Here is an 18,127-nt window from a genome sequence, read left to right on the forward strand (position 1 = left end):
GCAAGTGCCTTTGCTAATAGCACATCGCCTGCAGCGCCTCTCCTGGACTTCTTCCTATATCGGTTGGAGTGGAGACAAGTGGAAAATGTTGGCCTGGTGAGGAAGAGTCCAGATTTCAGTTGGTAAGAGGTGGTAATTGGCTTGGTGGGGTGCAGACTCCACAAAGCTGTGGATCGAAGTTGTCAGCAAGACACTGGTTGCTCCATAATGGTGTGGCCTGTTTTTTACACGGAATGCACTAGGTCCTGTGGTCCAACTGAACTGATCATTGAGTGGAAATTGTTGTTAGACTATGTGGAGACCATCTGTGGCCCTTTGTGGAATTCATGCTCCCTAACAATCATGTGCCATGTCATTGGGCCACAATTGTTTGGAATTAGTTTGAAGAACACACTGGACAATTAGAGCTAATGATTTGGCCACCCATATTGCCAGACATGAATTCCATTGTATGTTTATGGGACATAAGGAGGCCAGTTCATGCACTGAATTCTGCACCAGAAACATCTTTGCAATTATGGATGGCTACAGGGGCAACAAAACACGATATTTTTGCAGGGGCTTCCAACAGACTTAAGGAGACTGTGCCATGTAGTTGCAGCATTTAAACCAGGCAAAAGGTCTGACAAGATATTTGGGGGTATCCCATTGCTTTTTGTCACCTTACTGTTTTACTTTATTGATATTCTACAGCTATATACTGTTTGTAAGTGCAATCTGGCCATTTTCCAATTTTCGTGATCCAAAACTGTGCCTGCAACTGAAAGAGTTAGGAAAAATGCTGCTAGAAGCTGCCATTAAGTAATTTTGCCACAGACACTGTTTCTAGTGTTCATAGTACTTAACGCAAATTTTTTGTGAGCAAACAAATTTAATACTGTTCATCTTTGAATACAGTACTTTTCAAGTATTTATAGGAAGCAAAATAAGTCATTTCAATCCCAGGAGTGGAAAGACGTTGGGGGGGAAAAGGACAGGTATACACTCGCATGTACACACCAAGCAGACATTTGTAAAGGCAAAGAGTTCGGGCAGGGATGTCAGTCAAGGTGGAAGTACAGAGGCAAAGATGTTGTAGAAAGACAGGTGAGGTATGAGCGGGCAAATTGATCGTGTACACCTTCCGGGTTACAGGACTGGAGTAGGTTGTGGTGGGAGGGTGCACGGGACAGGTTTTACACCGGGGGCGGTTATAAAGGTAGGAGCCAGAGGGTAGGGAAGGTGGTTTGGGGATTTCATAGGGACGAACTAAGAGGTTACGAATGTTAGGTGGACGGCGGAAAGACACTCTTGGTGGAGTGGGGAGGATTTCATGAAAGATGGATCTCATTTCAGGGCAGGAATTGAGGAAGTCGTATCCCTGCTGGAGAGCCACATTCAGAGTCTGATCCAGTCCCGGAAAGTATCCTGTCACAAGTGGGGCACTTTTGGGGTTCTTCTGTGGGAGGTTCTGGGTTTGAGGGGATGAGGAAGTGGCTCTGGTAATTTGCTTCTGTACCAGGTCGGGAGGGTAGTTGCGGGATGCGAAAGCTGTTGTCAGGTTGTTGGTGTAATGGTTCAGGGATTCCGGACTGGAGCAGATTCATTTGCCACGAAGACCTAGGCTGTAGGGAAGGGACCGTTTGATGTGGAATGGGTGGCAACTATCATAATGGAGGTACTGTTGCTTGTTGGTGGGTTTGATGTGGATAGACGTGTGAAGCTGGCCATTGGACAGATGGAGGTCAATGTCGAGGAAAGTGGCATGGGATTTGGAGTAGGACCAGGTGAATCTGATGGAACCAAAGGAGTTGAGGTTGGAGAGGAAATTCTGGAGTTCTTCTTCACTGTGAGTCCAGATCATGTCATCAATAAATCTGTACCAAACTTTGGGTTGGCAGGCCTGGGTAACCAAGAAGGCTTCCTCTAAGTGACCCATAAATAGGTTGGCATACGAGGGGGCCATCCTTGTACTCACGGCTGTTCCCTTTAATTGTTGGTATGTCTGGCCTTCGAAAGTGAAGAAGTTGAGTCAGGATGAAGCTGGCTAAGGTAATAAGGAAAGAGGTTTTAGGTAGGGTGGCAGGTGATCAGTGTGAAATTTAGTGCTCCATCACAGCGAGGCCCTGGACGTGTGGAATATTTGTGTATAAGGAAGTGGCATCAATGGTTACAAGGATGGTTTCTGGGGGTAACAGATTTGGTAAGGATTCCAGCCGTTCGAGAAAGTGGTTGGTGTCTCTAAAGGATGGGAGACTGCATGTAACGAGTTGAAGGTGTTGATCTACATAGGCAGAGATACGTTCTGTAGGGGCTTGGTAACCAGCTACAATGGGATGGCCGGGATGATTGGGTTTGTGAATTTTAGGTAGAAGGTAGGGGTGCGGGGTGTCGGTGGGGTCAGGAGGTTGATGGAGTCAGGTGAAAGGTTTTGCAGGGGACCTAAGGTTCTGAGGATTCCTTGAAGCTCCGCCTGGACATCAGGAATGGGATTACCTTGGCAAACTTCGTATGTAGTGTTGTCTGAAAGCTGACGCAGTCCGTCAGCCACATACTCTAGACGATAAAGTACCACGGTCGTGGAACCCTTGTCTACTGGAAGAAGTGAAGATGGATCAGTCAACCTTCAGATCAAGGATAGCCTGGGCTTCAGCAGTGATAATGTTGGGAGTAGGATTAAGGTCTTTTAAGGAGGATAGAGAGGCAAGGCTGGAAGTGAGAAATTGCTGGAAGGTTTGGAGTGGGTGATTTTGAGGAAGAGGTGGGTTCCGCTGTGACGGAGGCCGGAACTGTTCCAGGCAGTGTTCAATTTTGATAGTGTCTTGGAGAGTTGGATTATTAGGAGTAGGATTAGGATTATTTTTCTTTGTGGCAAAGTGATATTTCCAGCAGAGAGTAAGAGTGTAGGACAGTAAATCTTTGAGGGCTGTTTGGTTGAATCTGGGAGTAGGGCTGAAGGGGAGGCCTTTGGATAGGACAGAGGTTTCGGATTGGGAGAGAGGTTTGGAGGAAAGGTTAACTACTGAATTAGGGTGTTGTGGTTCCAGATTGTGTTGATTAGAATTTTGAGGTTTTGGGGGGAGTGGAGCTGGAAGTGGGAGATTGAGTAGATGGAGAGAGTGGGTCTGTGTGCAATGAGAGGAGGTTGAGGTTTGCTGGAAAGGTTGTGGAGGGTGGGTGAGTTGCCTTTCCGGAGGTGGGAAACCAGGAGATTGGATAGTTTTTTGAGGTGGAGGGTGGCATGCTGTTCTAATTTGCAGTTGGCCTGTAGGAGAATGCTCTGAACAGCTGGTGTGGATGTGGGAGAGGAAAGATTAAGGACTTTTATTAAGGATAGGAGTTGACGGGTGTGTTCATTGGCTGAGTTGATGTGTAGGTGAAGGATTAGGTGGGTGAGGGCAATGGATTGTTCAGTTTGGAACTGGTATAGGGACTGATGGAAAGAAGGGTTACAGCCAGAGATGGGGACTTTAAGTGTGAGGCCTTTGGGGGTAATGCCAAATGTCAGACAAGCCTGAGTAAATAAAATATGGGGGCGTAATCTGGCTATGGCGAAAGCATATTTGCGAAGGAAATGTAAATAAAACTTAATGAGGTTGTTGTGGGGACGTTGTGAGGGTGACATGGTATTAGGTGTAAAGTGTAACATGAGGCTAAAATGAAAATAAAAATATATGGGGAGAGATAAAGGTGAACTAGAAAGCAATTGGAGATCTGGTGTGAAAAAAGTCGAAAAGGTGCTTGTTAAAGCTCAGCTATGTTGATCCTGTGGTGAACTTGGGTTGGTAGACAACAATGTGCATAACGGTTAGGTGGTTGTGTTGCCGCCAAAACACGTTAAAGGGTGGAGAAATTTGGGAAAATTTCGAAAAAAAAACTGTAAATGTATTAAAAGGAGTGGTTTTGTGGTGGCAGATTATGAAAATGAGGCTAAGAATAGTCTGATCAAGAAATAATGATGTTAAAACTTGTGGGAAGTGGCTAAAAATGATCAGTGATGTGGGAAAAATGGAAATGGAAATAAAGCGAAAGTTGTTAAAACTAGTCGAAATGGTTAATAGGTGAAAGGAACTGTTTGTGAACTGGAAACTGTGGATTTTATAGCAGCGGTAGTGTTGAAAGCGGAAAATTTTTTGGTTATGGTTTGGAAGTGGGTTATGTATTATTGAGTATATATAGGCGGGATAAAATTGTATGGTAGATTACAGTAAAAAGCAGAAGGTGAATACAAAGTGAAACTACTTGCAAAAACAGAAAGTAAGATGACAGAAAAGATTTCGAAATGGAACAGTGACAGTAACAAACGTAATTGTTGGGTTCAAATTAATGATATGAATATGATAGAGGGAAACATTCCACATGGGAAAATTATATCTAAAAACAAAGATGATGTAACTTACCAAACGAAAGCACTTGCATGTTGATACACACAAACATACACACAAAATTCAAGCTTTAGCAACAAACGGTTGCTTCATCAGGAAATAGGGAAGGAGAGGGAAAGACGAAAGGATGTGGGTTTTAAGGGAGAGGGTAAGGAGTCATTCCAATCCTAGGAGCAGAAAGACTTACCTCAGGGGGAGAAAAACCCAATCATCCCGGCCGCCCCGTTGTAGCTGGTTACCAAGCCCCCACAGAACGTCTCTCTGCCTACGTAGATAAACACCTTCAACCCATTACATGCAGTCTCCCATCCTTCATCAAAGACACCAATCACTTTGTCGAACGCCTGGAATACTTACCCAATCCGTTACCCCCGGAAACCATCCTTGTAACCATTGATGCCACTTCCTTATACACAAATATTCCGCACGTCCAGAGCCTCGCTGCGATGGAGCACTTCCTTTCACGCCGATCACCTGCCACCCTACCTGAAACCTCTTTACTCATTACCTTAGTCAGCTTCATCGTGACCCACAACTTCTTCACTTTCGAAGGCCAGACATACCAACAATTAAAGGGAACAGCCACGGGTACCAGGATGGCCCCCTCGTACGCCAACCTATTCATGGGTCGCTTAGAGGAAGCCTTCTTGGTTACCCAAGCCTGCCAACCCAAAGTTTGGCACAGATTTATTGATGACATCTTCATGATCTGGACTCACAGTGAAGAACAACTCCAGATTTTCCTCTCCAACCTCAACTCCTTTGCTTCCATCAGATTCATCTGGTCCTAGGCAAAGCTTCCCCCCCCCCCCCCCCCCTCTCCCCTCCCATGAAAGTGTCATTTCTGGGATTTGGGTAAATACAGTACACACGTCAAGAGCAAAATGAGTAGACATAAGTAACTGAACTATGAAATAAAATAACATTAGACTGGAAAATTCTTCGTGCCAGTCATGTTGATGGGTAGTGCATGTCCTCCACATATAGACCACTTCACACTGTCATCAGCTTTAAAATCTAAAGGAAAGTAAACTGACAAGTCGTAATATGAAACAGTGCACAACTGCTTCTTTAATGACACTGATTCATTTGATTTATTTACACTCCATTTGTGAATCACAGCGTAAGTCTTCAAAGCAGAGAGGTCGGTCGGCACCTGGTACGGGTTACATACTGTGAACAAATCCTGTTACCAGCGTCACAGCAGTATTTCACAAACCACCTCACTCCACCCTACAGTACTTAGCATTGGGATATGAAAAGTGTGGAATTTAAAAGCTTTGTATTCAGAACGACTGCATACTATAAAAATTGAGGCCCAGATTTTTGTGCAGGATCAATTGTTGGGGTTAATATCTCCTGCTGTACTTTCTGCCTTAAAATACGAAGTTGAGTTTGTGAGGGATACAGTGTGTCAGAAGTCAAGGCAACTCAACAGCCACTGTAAAGAGCTGTGTACACGACAATACAGGTTAACACTAATAGTTTTCTTCTTACTGACTATTTCGTTTTTCACCAAGACTATTTTCCATTCTAAATTTATAATTTACAAATTCTGCCAGTGTCCTGAAATAGATGGACAACTCGGTTTCATTAACAGCTCACCACATGGTCCAGAGCATTTTTTTTTCTATATTACATAACATGGATTCCATTGATAACGGCCACTGGAAAAGTGTTTGATTTTCAGCTTTTTGGTTTGCTCAGTTTCTGCTTACAGTACTTCATTGTTGAATATTGTGTGTGTTCTGATCGCCATTGTGTTGAAATAACAAAATTTTTATTCAGTTCAGTTAGATCTCACTTGACCTAGGTGATTTTGTTGACAGTATGCTATTGATTGTTGGTATAGATTAACAGAAGTATGCCTTTAGTGATGAGCCTACTTGTGTATTAAAAGCATATGAAAATAGAATGTATGTGTTTAATTTTCAGTTCTGTATTTTCTGAAAAGAAACACGTACTTGTCAGGTTGTGCTTGAGATAGGTTTTGCCAAAAGACAATTTTTTTTCTCTAGGTTGCAAGCTGGCTACCAGTATCCAGCTGAGGAGGAAGAAGAGCCACATGGTTACAGAGGCTCTCCGAATTCTATGTCGCCTACAAACATAGCAGCAGCCATTGATCCGACCTACAGAAGAGGGTCTGCACACTCACCGTCCCTTATAGGTGATTCTAGAACAAGAAATTAGTTGTTTAAATTTGCAATAATACATTTCGGTATCTAAGATATCTTTGTGGCAGGTTAAAATTTGACACTTGTACATACAATAAAATTGGTTTCTTAAAAATGTCTTAAATGAAAATTCCTGGCAGGTTAAAACGGTATGGGGCTGGGCTTATAACTGAGAATATCACATGAATAGCAGCACAGGGTACAAGATTGATGCTGAGCGTGGTGGTTTTTATGTTTTGTTTGTTTTTTGTTTTGGAACTAACCTATTCAGAATTTGAAAATCTGCATTACTTTAAGATTTGACAAAATTTGGAAAATCTATTTTAAAAAAATGCTTTATTCTGGTTTTTAAAGGAGATAACCTCCTGGAGGAGGTCAGGATTGTGTGTTAATGGCGTGATTTGGAAAACCTTAGGGTTGTATGTTATCGGGTACACTTTTGTGGAATGGTAACTAAATGAAGGGCAAAGACCGACAAAAGTTTGACACCTTCAAACGCATATGAAGGGTCTTCTCATTGTTCTTAGATTACAATAGGATAGTGCATAAAGAGTTCCTGCCATGCAGTCATATGGTCGATAATGAATACTAGATAATGAATACTATAATCTGATCACAAACAATGGCGATTATTTGTGCAGCTCAAGACATGGATGAGGACCATCCAGTTCCAAGCAGAGTTACAGTAAGTGCACACGCTTGAAGAAAGCATGTATTTTGCAATTTCTCTCAATTGCTTGTGCAGAATTTGTCCATTACCACCAATCAGCCTTCAAAACTTGCACAAATGGAATAAAAATTTGTGAAATAACTAGATAGGATTGCGTTTAATGAGCATACTGCCTACGAAATCCACAGCAGAGCGCAGAGAACAAAGGTGAACACTCATTGACTGTCTCAGAATGCATGACGCTGATGCGCAGAATGAGGCTAAACTCAACTGCCATCATACGTGACTCCAGCTATGGCTGTTAGTTTTATGCTATCTGTGTGAAGCAATACACAGAAATCAACCAGAATTGTGCACAACATTTGGGGAAACTGCACCGCAATAATGTTATCACTAAAGTCTTGATGCTTGCTTACGTGGCGAAAAAAGTCATGTTGCCTTGGCCACCATATTTGCCAGACATAGCATCCTGTGACTTGTTTGTAATCATGAAGCTGAAGGGAAGTGTGAGAGGACATTGCTGTGCCGCTATGATGATGACGATGATGATGATGATGATGATGATGAAAACAGAATAGCTGAGCGAGCTGAATGCTGTAATGAAAAGTGAGTTCTGGAAGTGCTTCAGAGCTGAGAAGTGTGTGGCACATGATGGGGATTATTTTGAAGGAGACAGTTGATGTTGATAAATAGATTCTTTAAGGAAAATAAGAATTACCATTACTTACTGATCACACCTTGTATAGTATATTTGTGTGTGTGTGTGTGTGTGTGTGTGTGTGTGTGTCACTGTAAATGATAACTCTTGGTTGTTGTACAGAGTGTGTAGACCTGGAATCGCCGCCCAGTCCTGCCCTGCCGTACATGCCGATCCAGGGACAACGCCGTTGCCCTCCCCAGCCGGACAAACGAACCAGCCGCAAGGAACAGCAAGCTGGGAAGCGAGATGCCTGCCGCCAGCAGTAGCTGGAGAACATATTGTACGATCCAAAATTTCCTTGAGCAAATTAATAATCTGAAAGCTGCTTCTGATGTGTTCACAGTTTCCTAAGTGTGAAAAAGGAGCCTTCAGAATGTGACAATTAGTGCAACATTACTAGAGTTTTTTTGTTGTCACGTAGTGCACTGGAAAAGCATTCCTTTTTCTCTCCACAGAGTTAACTTAGACTAAATAAAGCAGCTACTTATTTTATTGTGGCGGTATAAAACATAATTTCATAGTGTAGTGTTTCCCATAAAAAAATCTGAGGAACCTAAAGTATTGGTTTACCTTTGTTTTAATAAACCTAAAGGATTCAGGATTGGAACATTAATTTCAGGGTGGGTTGACAATTGGTACATATTTGCTTTAGAAAAATGTTTCAAATACAGGTTACACGGTATTAATAAATAGCTATAATTGGGGATAACACTGAACTTATGACTCTTGCTCTTACAAAAGTTACTTGTTCTCACTGGGTGAGATTAGTTACATGCTAGCTGTTCCAGCCATATATTCAGTTTCAGAATTTTGTATCGTATAATCACTACACATTGTTTAATTTTTAGTAAATGTACTTACCGTGTGTGTGTGTGTGTGTGTGTGTGTGTGTGTGTGTGTGTGGATATTTATTGTAATTAGCTTTCACTCAAACTGGCTTAATTTTGTGTAAAGATAATATTACTTAATGAAGCTTTTAATCAGTAAGTGTTCGTGTTGCTTGTTGTCACATTTGTAGCCAGTGACTGGTGTCAATTTCATGTAGTGTATCAGTCCTCAGGAATTTTGAAAATGAAAAGTAAATAGTTTAAAAAATCATTTGTAAGTATTTTTGTAATTCTAGAGTTTGTGGGTGTATGTTTGTGCTCCACACAGAAATGTGAATTGTTAGTGTAGATATTTATGTATGTAAATTGGAAATGTTTATTTTATTTATCCTGACTTTTTACAAACTATAAAGGATGAAAATTGTCAATGTGAAATGTTTAATTTAACTCTGCCCTTAAATTTCATCTTCTTTCCTGCTTATGTGACACCTTGAGGGTTTTAATTTGTTGCACATGCATAATCACTAATAGAAAATTTTAAAAGGATATCACAAACACTACCTAAAATAGTAGCAAGATTAAGTTACTAGTGTTATGATGTACAGCTGCCCTGACAAGATGCATTAGGGACAGACTGGAAAACTAGGTAGATTATTTGTTCCTAAATAGTGCAAGCTGGTATGCCTTTGGCACTGTAAGTGGAAAATGACTTCTGCACCTGAGCTTGTGAGCGACAGCTGTAAGACAGGTCCGTGCGTTCTTGTAACCCACTCTGCTAGGTAGTACTTAGTGTTGCCGGACAATGAAGATATTGTGAATTTTATTCCTAGCTTCTGGTTGTTGTCATTGTTTACAGTTGGATGACTCCATTACAGATCCCACCCCAGTCTTAACCAGGATGATGAGAATTCAAGCTGCCAAAAAGAAATCACTGTAAGGCTTGTAGAAGAAATTTTTCATTAAATATTTTTCAGTATATATACTGCCGACAAAAGCAAAAAAGGATAATGGAACATAGTTGATTAAATCAGATGCTGCTGAGGGATTAGATCAGATGCTGCTGAGGGATTAGATCAGATGCTGCTGAGGGATTAGATCAGATGCTGCTGAGGGATTAGATCAGATGCTGCTGAGGGATTAGATCAGATGCTGCTGAGGGATTAGATCAGATGCTGCTGAGGGATTAGATCAGATGCTGCTGAGGGATTAGATCAGATGCTGCTGAGGGATTAGATCAGATGCTGCTGAGGGATTAGATCAGATGCTGCTGAGGGATTAGATCAGATGCTGCTGAGGGATTAGATCAGATGCTGCTGAGGGATTAGATCAGATGCTGCTGAGGGATTAGATCAGATGCTGCTGAGGGATTAGATCAGATGCTGCTGAGGGATTAGATCAGATGCTGCTGAGGGATTAGATCAGATGCTGCTGAGGGATTAGATCAGATGCTGCTGAGGGATTAGATCAGATGCTGCTGAGGGATTAGATCAGATGCTGCTGAGGGATTAGATCAGATGCTGCTGAGGGATTAGATCAGATGCTGCTGAGGGATTAGATCAGATGCTGCTGAGGGATTAGATCAGATGCTGCTGAGGGATTAGATCAGATGCTGCTGAGGGATTAGATCAGATGCTGCTGAGGGATTAGATCAGATGCTGCTGAGGGATTAGATCAGATGCTGCTGAGGGATTAGATCAGATGCTGCTGAGGGATTAGATCAGATGCTGCTGAGGGATTAGATCAGATGCTGCTGAGGGATTAGATCAGATGCTGCTGAGGGATTAGATCAGATGCTGCTGAGGGATTAGATCAGATGCTGCTGAGGGATTAGATCAGATGCTGCTGAGGGATTAGATCAGATGCTGCTGAGGGATTAGATCAGATGCTGCTGAGGGATTAGATCAGATGCTGCTGAGGGATTAGATCAGATGCTGCTGAGGGATTAGATCAGATGCTGCTGAGGGATTAGATCAGATGCTGCTGAGGGATTAGATCAGATGCTGCTGAGGGATTAGATCAGATGCTGCTGAGGGATTAGATCAGATGCTGCTGAGGGATTAGATCAGATGCTGCTGAGGGATTAGATCAGATGCTGCTGAGGGATTAGATCAGATGCTGCTGAGGGATTAGATCAGATGCTGCTGAGGGATTAGATCAGATGCTGCTGAGGGATTAGATCAGATGCTGCTGAGGGATTAGATCAGATGCTGCTGAGGGATTAGATCAGATGCTGCTGAGGGATTAGATCAGATGCTGCTGAGGGATTAGATCAGATGCTGCTGAGGGATTAGATCAGATGCTGCTGAGGGATTAGATCAGATGCTGCTGAGGGATTAGATCAGATGCTGCTGAGGGATTAGATCAGATGCTGCTGAGGGATTAGATCAGATGCTGCTGAGGGATTAGATCAGATGCTGCTGAGGGATTAGATCAGATGCTGCTGAGGGATTAGATCAGATGCTGCTGAGGGATTAGATCAGATGCTGCTGAGGGATTAGATCAGATGCTGCTGAGGGATTAGATCAGATGCTGCTGAGGGATTAGATCAGATGCTGCTGAGGGATTAGATCAGATGCTGCTGAGGGATTAGATCAGATGCTGCTGAGGGATTAGATCAGATGCTGCTGAGGGATTAGATCAGATGCTGCTGAGGGATTAGATCAGATGCTGCTGAGGGATTAGATCAGATGCTGCTGAGGGATTAGATCAGATGCTGCTGAGGGATTAGATCAGATGCTGCTGAGGGATTAGATCAGATGCTGCTGAGGGATTAGATCAGATGCTGCTGAGGGATTAGATCAGATGCTGCTGAGGGATTAGATCAGATGCTGCTGAGGGATTAGATCAGGAAATGACTTGCAAAGCAGTAACAGTTTTGCTATTTGAATAACTGACCATATAGTGGGGACATAAAAGTAGGCTGGCCTTAACAAGAAAAGCATTTCTGAAGAAGAAAATGTGTTACCACCAGGTGTAGATTCACGTTTCTCCTGAAGGTGAAACTTCCTTGCAGATTAAAACAGTGTTGGACCAAGACTTTAATTCGGGACCTTTGCCTTCCGTGGGCAAGTGGCCTACCTACTGAGGTACCCCCAGCATGACTAACGACTTGTATTCACAGCTTTTTCTGCCAGTGCCTCATTTTCAGCCTTCCAAACTTGAGTGCTGCTGCAAGAAAGCGTCCAGTGGAGACGCGGCTTAGCCACAGTCTGGGCGATATTTTCAGGATGAAATTTTCACTCTGGAGAAAAATGTAGGAGACAAGGTACTGGCGGAAGCAAAGCAGTGGAGATTGGTTTAGCCCTGCTTCAGGGGAGCTCATCCAGTAGAGAACTGCCGATAAAAGGTGAGGGTCTCGAGTTAGTCTCAGGCACACAACTTTAATCTACCAGGAAGTTTCAGATCAACATCAACACACACACACACACACACACACACACACACACACACACACACACACACATTGTTGCAGAGTTAAAATTTCATTTGTCTTCAGTGTCGCCATGTAGGGGGTATGGAAGGAAAATGTGCGACATGCTACAGGAGAATGCAGAAGATAAGGTAGGTAGATCACATATCTAATTAAGCATTGAATAAAATTGGGGGAGAAGAAATTTGTCACTCAAACTAAAAGAAGGTATCAGTTGATACAATACAGTCTGAGACATTAAGGGACAGTTTAGTATTGGTGAAAAGTGATGTAGGAGGGGTTGGGGGGTGGAAGATTGTAGAGGGAGAAAGATATGAATACAGTAAGATTGTGGATGATGTAATTTGCAGCAGTTACTCGTGGAGGGATATTATAAAGTAACATGGAGAGCTGTGTCAAACCAGCCTTGGGACTGAAGACATGTTCAGTAAATTTGGGGCTAACTACAGTAAATTATGGGTGTCTGTAATATTGCACTTGTGTGCCTGTAATTAGCTATAGTAAATGTGCTGAGAGGAGATAACTGACAGTCGGCATTAAGCTACGAAGCGCAAATGGCTGCGATAGGCAGGTACAGTGAAACCCATATTTTAAGTTTTTATGGGATTGAGACTTGAAAATCATAAAACTTAGGAAAACGTCAACACCTCCAAAAATACAAGCCAAAAGGTATAATTGGCATATGTGATTAAAAATCATAATCACCAGATGTATAAAATAGGTAAAAGTGAAGGAAATTAAATGTAAAATACAATCTTAATACAGTAATTTCTGGTAATGAAATTCATCAGTCCGTAAAATGAAATTCATCAGTCCGTAAAAATCAGATGTTCAACATAAAGCAAACTTGTCAAAAATTGAAGTTGCCCACTGGGTGCAATGTGATAGCTATATTCCGCATTCTACGACCATAATACACACATAAAAATGTGCATTTTTGAGACATCTTCCCTTTGAGTTGACTCGGAAGCAAAACTTGATGGTGAATTGAACTGAAAACTATGAAGTAAGCGGAAAGGTGTCTGAATTTAACATGAGGGTTTTTCCCCCATTTTGTAGCCAACGACGGTGTAATTGGGTTGAGTAGACTTCAAGCCACATACGCACTAAGCTTGAAACATGTTTTCTTCGAGAAACGTATTTTCTTTCAAACATGTTTCTGGCTACTTGATGTCACTGGCCAGAAAAACCTTTTGAGACAAGATAATGTCTAGCCATAGCAGTGTCACTACAGATCAAAGAAAAAGTTTCAGGCCAGCTACTGCATGGCGTAAGTGTATGTTGTCGTGCAGTCATTTTTTTCTCTTGCTGTATTATTTTTTCCAGGAAAAAATGCAGTGGATAAAGCACTTTAGAGTAGTTGTTGACATCTGCTTGTGGAACATGATGCAAGCAGTAGAACAGCAGCAATTGAAAAAGATCTGCAGAAAACTGCAGCTACATTTGGTAGAAAACTGAGACACTGTAGAAAACAGATTAAGGTTGTACGTCATAGGTAGCTTCGAAATATGAAATAAATACTCGAGGCTCTGGAATGAATCTCTTGTTAACAAAAAAACAGCATGTCTGGTTGTAATTGCCTTCCTGAAATTTCTCTTTTTCTAAGCAACTGTGATACCATATTTACCAGGAATTCAGATCATTCGATATCAAAGTGAAGTTACGGAAACTAGAACTGTTTCCATATTCAGTTCCCAGTTCAGTTTCCCTGCCAGTTCATAGTATGTTTTTGCTCACCAAAGGAGACTACCCAAACTGACAGATTTCTTACTAATCAGATTTCATCAACCACTAACAAGTACTATACAAACTCTCCATCAAATTGTCGTAGTTGTAAAATCAATTAAGAAATTCTTTGATAAATGCAACCTTATTCTGTAAAACTACAGAACAGTGAGAGATACTTACAGCCTGAGTAACAAATCACAATAAATAAAAGATTGCACGATGACAAAAAAACGCCGTCTGTGTGTTTGCGTGCTCCTTTGAGTATTAATGATGTTTCGTTATTTGTATTGTCTGCCACGTCATATCTGCACACGAGGACACTAATACATGCCGCTACAAGTAGCATTGTAGATGATTGAATACACTGAGAAATGTTTGCTGCCACTGTGGACAGAAACATGCACATGAAACGGACGATACAGAGCAGGAAATAACATTTCCAACAGAATAGCATTTCCTCTCTGCAAGGGCATAAAATGTTCCCTAAATTCTGCCATCACCCATGGTGAGAATTCTTCTGTTTAGCCATATCCATTGTTAGTAAGAAGGAAACAGGAGAAAGTCGAAGGAGACAGCGAGCGAGAATGTAGAATACAGTAAATGTTTACTAGGAAGAAACATAAATATGGAATTTTTAGCATTGATATTGTCTAATTTTCCACGGGCTACAAATTTATGGTGTAGAATTGCAAAAAAATGTAAAATTGAGCATGTAAAATAGTTCTACTGTAGTTGCAGGAACACTGACATGCTGTAAGGCTAATGAATTTGCCTCCAGATCGCAAAATTAGTCATCAGTGTAGAGTTAAAACTGCATTCGTAATATGAACTGTGTGTCTCGGCACCCACGTAGTAAAAATTAAATTGTTGGATGAACACCACCCGTTTATTGTGAAACATGCATTCCAAATATCTAAAGAGTTCTGTTCGTATCAAACTAGTTAAAGAATCTTTGTTCGATTCAAAGTATTTTTGTCAAACCATGGAAATTCCAGATAGGAATATCAACAATGTAGGAAAAGAGATACTTAATGTAGAAACATAGTCGGTTGCTGGGGTGGGTGGGTGTGTGTGTGTGTGTGTGTGTGTGTGTGTGTGTGTGTGTGTGTGTGTGTTTTTCCTCTCGGAAAGTAGCTCCCCCCCCCCCCCCCCTTCCTCCTCCCACTGTTCAGTATGTTCCTTTCTAAATGCATTCGTGTTAATGGCAAGCAGAGCAAAAGTAGGTTACACGTATCCTGTAGGGATCAGAAGTCAGAATGCAGACACGCCAAAGGTAAGCACATATTGGGGAATGAGAAAATGTGGACTCCTTGTCCAATGGAGCTAGGCTGTTCAGAGTTTCATCTTCTATTCACAGTGAACATAATGTGAGAGCTACTAGGTCTTGTGACCTTATGCAGTGTATGAGGAAGAAATCTTGTCATTTCATTTGACTGGTATGTACTGGAAGTTTGTACAGTGCCTCCAGCGGCCATTGTTGACAATTGCTGGTGACGTTGCGTTTTTATGGAACAGGTTCTGCAAACTGGAAACTCAAACTGAACTGCTTGGGAAGCACTGGGAGCATCACATGCGGCCTTTTGGGTTTGGTTCCATTATTATCTGTAAATAGGTACTCCTGTCCATGATAACCCATGTATAAAGTCAAAACAAGTGCCATGGTGAACAGATAACTCTGCCATTTTGAAATGTTTTGCATCCTTACTGTTGAGCTCTGTCCATTTATCACTGTGAACCAAAAATCTCAGCAGTGGTGTTGCTTTGAAATATGGAATTGTATGCGTGTTAATTGAAAACGCACACACATTACATTGCTATTTATGGTCTCCTCATTCCCACAAAATAGTAATACCAAGGTCTGTTGTGTCTCTGTGTGTGCGTGTGCGTGTGCGCGTGCGCACGAGTGTATACCCATCCTTTTTTCCCCCTAAGGTAAGTCTTTCCGCTCCCGGGATTGGAATGACTCCTTACCCTCACCCTTAAAACACACAACCTTTCGTCTTTCCCTCTTTCCTGACGAAGCAACCATTGGTTGCGAAAGCTAGAATTTTGTGTTTATGTTTGTGTTTGTTTGTGTGTCTATCGACCTGCCAGCACTTTTGTTTGGTACGTCTCATCATACAGGTGTTACGTAGATGCATCAGATTTGATTCTTGAAAGAATAAATCTACCTCTTTGCATAAAAAGAAAAGTATTGTAGTTTATTTGGAATAAAAGTATGTGCTTAAGAAAACATATTTGAAGGATAAAGCTATTTATTACACAAAAAAATTTATTACAATTTTATAGAACAACTAGGCCTAGATATTGTTGCTTAACAATTACCTCATTTTGTAGGCCTAATAAATTTATGACAAAAATGTTTTCTTATTGTTGATAGGTTTAAAAACTTCATTTAAGAAACTTTTTCAGCAAAATTGAACTCTTAGTACAAACGGTTACCTTGTTGTTTGATTTCTGGTGTTCTTACCTTAGATAGTACTTGACTGAATTTAACAAAACATGAGTTGCATCTAGTTTAAAAAGTGTTTCCCTTTTTCCTACTGACTTCAGAAACTTTTTCACATCCTCTTCAGCAACCTCACTCTGGCAGATTCCCAAGTAACGGTATTGAATTTTGGATAGGTTGGCTTCTTTTTGTCACTTGGAATGTCAACCAAGACAAATAACACAAATTTTAAATCAGACTTTTCAATTTTATTAGTTAGGCTTAACTCAAAAGCACTTCCAATATTGTCTTGCGATTCTGATAGTGCAACAATCTCCTGATCAGAATCATCAGAACTGCACATTTCATAGAAGTGTATGCATCTTTTTGCATGTAATGTTTTAACTTTGGCCTCCTCAGTAATAAATACTGACACCAATGTCATTAATGACTCTGCTGTTTTTTAATTAAGTTGTGTTATAAGGCCGAAAGTGATGGCAGCCCTGGATTTTAGGAATCGCTTATAAATTTTTCCACCTTTCATCCAAAATAGGAATGTTATGCTCCACTGTTATCTTATCAACCCATAGTACCTTAATTTTAGAAAAATTCTTCAGTGTAGTCATAAAAGTCAATTGCGTTGTTAATAATAACTTTCCTAGATCTATCAGCTGTCAACACACTCCTCTTCAGTGCACCTCCAATGCCATCAATGGTTCCTTTACCATGTGAACTGGCAAAAAAATTCCACTCAACTGTCAATCCAAAGTCTCTCCCAAAATAACATAGATTGGACAAAGTATATTTATTTTTGAACTACCCAGCACAGTTGTCAGAAAATATAAAAACTCTTAACTTTAGGAAATGCTTTTTCAATCTCCATTATAACAGTTTTAAGAAAAGTCCACACAGAATATTTTGTGTGAAAGGTCGTTACTGATGACTGCATAGGACCCGACTTCATGGTTTGCAAACCAAATGCAGAAAGTGCAAATAGTTACTTGTGAATGCGCCCAGTGTGCACTCTGTACCTCATCTTGTGAAATTAGAGCATAATTCTCTGCAAAGTCAATTTGAAGAACACATTCTTCATCGTCAAGGCTGTTTTTCTTTCCTTGGAAGAAATCACTCTGCTTTATCTTAACGTAGCAATGTTTTTTTTAAACTGAGACAATTTGTCAACCAGTGACGCTAAGGCATCATCGCAGCTCCCTGAATGTTCACTAAGACAAGGACGATGTTTCGCATCATTTTCCCATTGCTTCCAGACAATCTTTTTATTTAAGTCAAAGCCTTCTGGGATAAATTTGCTCAATTTAATTTGACATTCCTGGCATGACCCAAAAACATAGTCTTCGTTCTGTGAATTACAACTTAATTCTTTCAATAATTCCTTGTGATTGCTTGGAACAGATGGAATAGCTTTGCTCAAAGACTCAAGTATGCTTATAAAATTGTAGTGGTAGATACACACACATACATTGTGTGGTGTATATTATGATAGGAGAACAAAAGGTGGTCGCAGTGAATAAAATGTGGACTTTCCTACAGAAATATCTGGATGGAGTTTTTTGTATTCCTCATAAACCTCTCCTATAGTCAGAAGTAAGTGACGCTTTTGGAATTTGTGTTTACATTCTCCCTCTTTCCCTACAGTTAAAACATCTTTACGCCCAGGAGATTGGCGGCTAATGTCATCTCTAGTGAAGAACTTGTGAATTTTTAGTTTTTCCTCTTCACTTAAGATTGGAGTTCTGGTATGTTTTGTATCACATATGAAAGTTTCAGAGCCAATTATATTGGAAA

At 41.0% G+C, this 18,127-nt stretch overlaps 1 protein-coding gene across 4 annotated transcripts in view; it reads left to right on the forward strand.

The window, feature by feature from the left end:
- LOC124719916 (coiled-coil domain-containing protein 50) overlaps positions 1 to 9,163 on the forward strand; it is a 168,745-nt gene extending 159,582 nt beyond the window's left edge. For 3 of the 4 annotated variants that reach the window (XM_047245107.1, XM_047245108.1, XM_047245105.1), the window contains 2 exons: positions 6,383 to 6,531; positions 8,029 to 9,163. In XM_047245107.1, the coding sequence (XP_047101063.1) occupies positions 6,383 to 6,531; positions 8,029 to 8,174 (295 nt within the window). In that variant the 3' untranslated portion in view covers positions 8,175 to 9,163. Of the gene's footprint in view, positions 1 to 6,382; positions 6,532 to 8,028 lie in introns of those variants that run through there. The other variant, XM_047245106.1, reaches the window with a different exon arrangement.
- Positions 9,164 to 18,127: the final 8,964 nt, after the last annotated feature.

Source organism: Schistocerca piceifrons, chromosome 11 (genome assembly GCF_021461385.2).
Source record: "Schistocerca piceifrons isolate TAMUIC-IGC-003096 chromosome 11, iqSchPice1.1, whole genome shotgun sequence".
Taxonomy (NCBI): domain Eukaryota; kingdom Metazoa; phylum Arthropoda; class Insecta; order Orthoptera; family Acrididae; genus Schistocerca; species Schistocerca piceifrons.